Source organism: Phytophthora cinnamomi, assembly GCF_018691715.1.
Source record: "Phytophthora cinnamomi strain GKB4 chromosome Unknown Contig92, whole genome shotgun sequence".
Lineage (NCBI taxonomy): Eukaryota > Oomycota > Peronosporomycetes > Peronosporales > Peronosporaceae > Phytophthora > Phytophthora cinnamomi.
The window spans coordinates 1,812,928-1,819,428 of NW_027151025.1; the positions used below are offsets into that span (position 1 = coordinate 1,812,928).

Genomic DNA, 6,501 nt, shown 5'->3' on the forward strand with positions numbered 1-6,501 from the left:
CGCTTTGGGGTTTCACTCGCCATGGGTCTTCTTACTGGAATCACGTACCTTTCAACCGATTATGGCACATATGCCGGCATCAATTCCGGCATGGGAATGGTGTTCTCCGTAATGGGATTCCTAGGAATCACGATGTTCAACGGCATGGTCCCCGTTGCAAGTGAAGAACGTGCCGTATTCTACCGGGAGCGTGCAGCGCAGACATACAATGCTTTCTGGTACTTCTTTGGCTCCAGCGTGATGGAAATCCTGTACACGTTTGCGTCGACATTGCTGACAATGGCGGTCTTTTACCCCGTCGTGGGCTTCACCGGCGTAGAAGCATTCTTCACGTTTTACATCATTCTGACGTTTTACGTGCTGCTGCAAGAATACCTCGCTGAGCTGGTCGTCTTCGTCTCCCCCAACGCGGAGATGGCTGAGATTCTGGGAATGGTGGTGAATTTGATCACTTTCTTGTTGGCAGGCTTCAGCCCTCCTGCTGCGGCGCTACCTGCAGGAGTCAAATGGATCTATCATATCAACCCGATGACGTACGCGGTTGCTGCGTTAGCTATGGTTGTTTTTGGAGATTGCGACGGCAACGACAGCAATGCCATCGGATGCAAGCAAGTGGCTAACGTGCCACCGTCGCTGCCAGACGAAATCACCGTCAAGGAATACCTGCAGCTCAACTTCGGCATGAAGCACAGCGAGATCTGGAGGAACTTCGGGATCCTGGTTGCTTTCGTCATCTTCATCCGCATTTTGACGATCCTGGCTATGAGATTCCTGAACTTCCAGAAAAAGTAGACTAACGTAGTCTGCTGGAAGCTCGATCTGCACATTTCACTTCAATGCATGTAATTCCTTCTTGTTGGGCTAAAATTCCGCTCTATTGCGGTATAAGGTGGATACTTCCTCGCCCTCTGTACATCTACACGTTCATTTACGCGAAACAGACTCCATGTGATCCTACTAGTAGTTATAGCACCCTAACTTCCGGCTGCCTACCGCCGAGGAGCTGCTGGGGTGTCTTCCTCGTCTTCGCTGTCGCTCGACAACTGATCGAAACTCTGCTGGATTTGACTGAGCGTGTGCTGGAATCCCGGGCGGTTGCCGCCCAGTCGCGACAACTGCTTCGTGTTGCCGAACTGTCCGTACAACTTCCGTGCAGATAGCAGCATGTTTTCATCCTCGCTGTCGTCGTCGTCCGACACCGAAAGCCTGGCCGAATCGGGTACGGTATCCAGCACCGACGAACCTACAGATTGGTAACGGAGAACTTGGACATCATTACTGCCAGTGCTGCTCGCACGATTACGATCATCGCCAGCAGGCGGCGGCAGACGCGCGAGACCATCGATGCCTTCGCTGGTATGCGCATCCGAGTGCGGCTTCTGCTCCTGGTGGGCATTGAAGGATGCCGAGAAATTCAACTGGAAATTATCCAGGGTGCCGTTGCTGTCTGTGCTCTGTCTTGGAGTGTTTGACACCACAGGCTCTTCCTTTTGCTGCTGCTGCAGTACTTGAAGCTGGTCCATCGTCCGGAAACGGTCTGGCACGTATGCTGGCGGTGCAGCGCCGTTGCTGTTACGTCGTGGCGCTTCTGTGATGGATGCTTCCTCAGAACCCTCGAGATCCAACGCCGGTGCGGCAACAGGCGATGATGCCGATGTGGCTGACAAGCGACCAATTGCAACTGGTGACACTGACGGTGGAGTCGCAGGAGGTGTCACTGCGTCCAAGCTCATACTACAAACGCTGCTTCTGCGCCCATCACTACTTGGGAGCGATGAGAACGACACCCTGCTAGACGCGCGCGATCGGCTTTCCAAAACATCGTCGCCACTTGTTTGCACAGTGCCATCGTCATCAGTGCTTGCCACGGACACCGAAATAACAGGAGGAGGGAACACACTGTCCAAATCTTCGTCGACATTAGCCACGGTCAGTCGAGGCACTTCGCTGTCACGCTGGTCTTCTTCAAAAACAAGATCTTCGACAACACTATTGACAGGACCAGAAACAAGACTGGAACCGGTAAGAGCAAAGCGGTCGTCGGTACGCGTTGAAGAAGAAGCAGCGCTCGGCGAGCTCTTCTCGTTTGGTGTCGTTTGGTCATCCAACGCTACGTGGTCAGCAGAACTGTCACGGGAGTTCCACGATTGCTGGCTGCCATCCATGCTCATAAGTTCGAGAGCGAACGTTCCTTCACGGGGAATAGTGGGCTGCGACGGCTTGGCCAAATCAACAGTTTTGCCAGTATCGCCCTTGGGTGATGTAGGCATATGCTCATACGGAGGCGTGACACCATTCGCATCCCCACCAGTAAGGCTTGACCTAATTGACGCAGCTTCACTTGGTGTCGAAAGGACAGCAGACATGCTGTTCTTCATTTGGGACGAGGAACTCCGCAAACTTGGTGCTCCCCCATCACGACTTTGACGAATGAACAACGATTGATCATGAAACTGGCGCATGTCAGCATCAAGGTAGTTCATATCACAGCCAGCAGTGTTGAGCAGGTCCTCTTCGGTCTCCAGGTTGCCATAGCGCTCTTGGAACGAGTACTTCTTAGCATGCTCGTTGACAAGCGTTCCCTTTGCAATCCCAGATACTCGTTGTTCGATGCCCTTGACGTCGTCATCAACCTGGTTCTGCTGATACTCGTGGTCAATCAAGTCCTCCACTTTCGAGCGCTGCAACTCATGCTCACGGTCAATCAAATCCCCTACTTTTGAGCGCTGCAGCAGGTGTTCGTGGTCAATCAAGTCCTCCACTTTCGAGGGTTGCCGCTGGTGTTCGTGGTCGATCAAATCCTCCACTTTCGAGCGTTGCAGCTGGTGTTCGTGGTCGATCAAATCCTCCACTTTCGAGCCTTGCAGTTGATGTTCATGGTCGATGAGATCTTCCTCGACCGCCTCGGACTCCTTGGGCGCAGTGATTTCCACGCCTTCCTTACCCTCGACTTCAACTGGCGCTGCGTCTCCTGATAGCGAACCTGCCGTCGAGTTCGCGATGGATGGACGTTCTAGAACCTGTCGTGTCGCAGTGTGAGCAGACGGAGATGGGGGTGGCAATGCTGGGGTACCCACAAACTCTTGAGCCTTTGTCTCCTCTGCATTATCGTCAACTGGTCTCCGAGGAGGAAGCATACTAGAGGTCGGTGCAATCTTGGCGCTTACTCGGCGTTCCTCATCTGAAGCACCCATAGATGTCTCTGAATCTTCGTCGGTATCGTGGGCTCGTGTTGATTTCATGCCGTTTTGCGCTGATTTCACATCCGGGCTCTCACTCAGAGACTTGTGCTGTTCCGCAATCGGCGGGACCACAGATAAATTCGTAGGGTCTTCGTACGTGTCGATGTCAATTGAACTCGCGGACGAATCAGAGCTTGTTGACTCACGGCGCTGCTCGATTTCGCGTTCACGTCGACGTAGGAGCTCACGTTCACGTCCACCGTCCCGAGATGGTGTCACAGGCGCTGGGGGCGCTCTGATACCGGTGCTGCTATTTAGCTCAATCGGGATAGTAGACGCGGACGTTGTAAGAGCACTCATATCCAGCGGGGGTGGCGCGTCAGGGTCGTCCAACGACGATTCATATGGACCAAAGTCTGGAGGAGTGACCTGCAGTGTCGCGCCATAAGCGCCAAAATCGCTTGGCGGCGCAGCGTACGTTGAAGGGGCCGCGTCGAAGTCGCGCTTGTCGCGGCTCGCTTGATGCAACGCTGACATGTATGCGTCAGGCATTCGGTAGTCAATACTGGACCGTGACATGTAGTTTCCTTCGCGCTGTAGCTGCGCCAGTCGCTCGCGGCTGCTCAACTCCTGCAGTCGGCTGAAGTTACTCATGTTGCGGCTCCCAGTCCCGAGCAGCATATCACTGCTATTGCTGCGTGGAAGACCATTCTGTTGACGCCGCGAGGTAGGAGGGTTGGCAGGCCGGTCAAAAATGGACGCAGGAGACTGCACCGGCGGCGGCCCCGGCATTTGCAGCGTATAGCGGCCTTCCCCTCTGGCGATGGGGTCATCCAACGACAGACTCTGGCTCGGTCGGAAGTCCGATGGACGCATGCGCTGGCTGGTGCGGTGGTTGTGGGTTCGGCCATAATCCTGCTGCTGCTGTTGTTGGTAGCGCTGCGAGCGCTCGTACAGATCTGAGTCGGGTTCTCCGCGCGTGCGATGGCGCGAGGTCGAGGGCGGCATATCCGCGCCGAATCCAGGGATCGGCGAGGTGCTGGACATGCGCCGACGCGAGGGCTTCTCGCGGTGCATGGACTGCAGGAAAATCTTGGGCGCTTCGTTCTCCGCTTCGCGACGTCCATGGTGGCCCATGCGCAAGGTCATGTGCGACGCGCGGCGGTCGTCGTCGTGGTACCCGAGGAAGCTCATGGCCATCGTCGACGAGTGCGGCGGCTCCACGAGCGCCGACGTGGGCTTGGGCGCGTTCGTGATGACCTGGAAGCAGTGCATGCAGATGCGCAGCTTGCGCACCTCGTCGCCTCCGTTGGTGGCGGCGAAGTTGCGGTTCTCGATGGGGAACTCCTTGCTGCAGGCGGCGCAGACGACCTCGCCGCACTTGCGGCAGTTGAGCTTCCTCAGCAGCAGCAGCGAGAACGAGTCCTGGCACACGGCGCAGCGCGCGCGGTACTTCCTGGGCACGAGCTCCAGGTCGCTGAGGTAGCGCTGCTCGTTGAGCCTCTTGCTGCGCAGCATGTTGCGCACCTGCGCCACGAAGAGCACCCTGGCCCTGAGCAGGTTCACGGGCGTCTGCGCGCGCTCCTTGAGGTTGAGCTGCACCAGGTGAATGACGTCCACGTGGCCCGCGCGCTCCTCGCTCTCCACGACGACCAGCCCCGAGTGGTAGAGGCTGCCGCGCACGAGGCCGAACTCGCGCTTGAGCTCGTCGCAGCCCGGCAGCTTGATGGAGTGCTGGCCCAGCACCCAGCCCTTGCGGCCGCGCGCGTCGATGAACTTGTCCTGGCACTCGAGGAAGCAGAAGTCGCGGTGCGCGAGGCCGCCGGGCATCTGCGCGACCATCCACTTGGCCGTGACCTGGTGCAGCGGCTTCTCCTTGGTGCGCGGCGCCAGCGTGTGCAGCACGACGCCGTCGTAGAACCACTCGCGGTGCGCGCGCGCGAACTCCTTCATCTGGCGCGTGGAGCCCAGCTGGAAGAGCGCCGCCACCTCCTTCACGGTGCCGGGCACGCTGGTCACGCCGCACATGCTGGCGGCGCTCACAGCAGCAGCGCCAGAAGCGGGGGACGAGCGCGCCGAGCCCGCGTAGATCTGCACGCCGTTGTTCTTCTCCACGTGGCGCCAGGCGATGGGCCCGCCGGCGCTGCGGGCGCGCTCCACCAGCTCCTGCGCCGCCTCGCACGCCTTGCGCACCAGGTACGCGCGCTCGCGCGACGACAGCAGCGGCGGCTCGAAGTGGTTCTCGCGCAGCGGCGTCCACACGCGCGAGGCGCCCAGAGAGGGGGAAGGAGCCTCGCCGCGGCTGCTGGAGACAGAGGAGGAGGAGGAGGACGCCCCCGCCACGCGCGAGGAGGACGCGCCGAAGCCCCGCGCCATGTCCACGCGAGCTTTGATACCTGCACTACCTGCCCGCCTGCCTGCGTCGCGTCGTATTGGAGAGTGAGCGCCGGGAGAGCGGCCACGCACAGCTGTACTGAAGTAACGCTTGGGGGTCTGACTCCTATCCGTTTGTACTATGTATGAAATCATGGAGGTTGGAGCAGTACTGAGTTAGTGTGGAATTATAAACGAACCGCTTTATGTTGATGTTGGATATGTCGGTATTTTTGAATTATATTCACTAGAGTCAGTTCTCTGGGTTCTATTGTTGAATAGACCGATGTAATGTATCTGACGGAAGAAGGATTTTAGTTTTCTTCACCGAAAGAGGAATGGTGGCTTCTTGCTTCTTGAGTTGGGAAAGCTGGTCTGGCTGATGGATAGTGTAGTAGAGCGCTATGTGTTGTGTGGGCTTCGGCGCGGGGATACACTTGCATCTGGACCGGAAGACGTCATGCTGGCGACCCGCTAAATACTGGCCAGCCGCTTTTTGATGAGCTTGGCGAAAAAGACGCGGGGGTTGTGGTGCCCACAAGTTTGTAAACTGGGCAAAGACGGAGCCTTGAGCACCAATGGAGCTCTCACACGAGCATGTTGCACGCGTGGTGATGGTCAGTACCCATTTTCTCGCGCTCCATGCCGACCGTCACCACTGCGCGTGGCGTGGCGACTGACGATGTCGCTTCAATCGGACACTGTCCAACTGGGCGACGTCGGAAGTCAACGAACAGGACATGGACACCTCCGTGGTCGCGTCGTCGAGCGGAGGCCCGTTCCGTGCACTCGGTGCGGCTCTCTCTTTTCCTCCCCCGGGTGCCCCGCAGCTCCGACTCGGTCCGCCCGTCCTCTTCGGTGTTTCGTTCGAGCTGCTCGATCGCTCGTCTTCTCGCGGCGATAATAAACATGTACCGTAAACCACGGGTCGTTGCAATGAGCCCTG

The 6,501-nt window shown here is 57.7% G+C and overlaps 1 protein-coding gene across 2 annotated transcripts; it reads right to left on the bottom strand.

Annotated features, from left to right (window-relative positions):
* Window positions 1-989: 989 nt before the first annotated feature.
* On the bottom strand, window positions 990-5,558 carry IUM83_03043 (FYVE finger containing protein; the record flags this gene model as incomplete). 2 transcript variants are annotated; one of them, XM_067927018.1, is made up of 2 exons in its annotated part: window positions 3,871-3,876; window positions 3,957-5,558. In XM_067927018.1, 2 exons carry the CDS (start codon window positions 5,556-5,558, stop codon window positions 3,871-3,873), a joined length of 1,608 nt encoding a protein of 535 aa, XP_067784178.1. The 2 variants fall into 2 exon arrangements, with proteins under 2 accessions (XP_067784179.1, XP_067784178.1); XM_067927017.1 differs by having other exon boundaries at window positions 990-5,558.
* Between the last annotated feature and the right edge of the window lie 943 nt (window positions 5,559-6,501).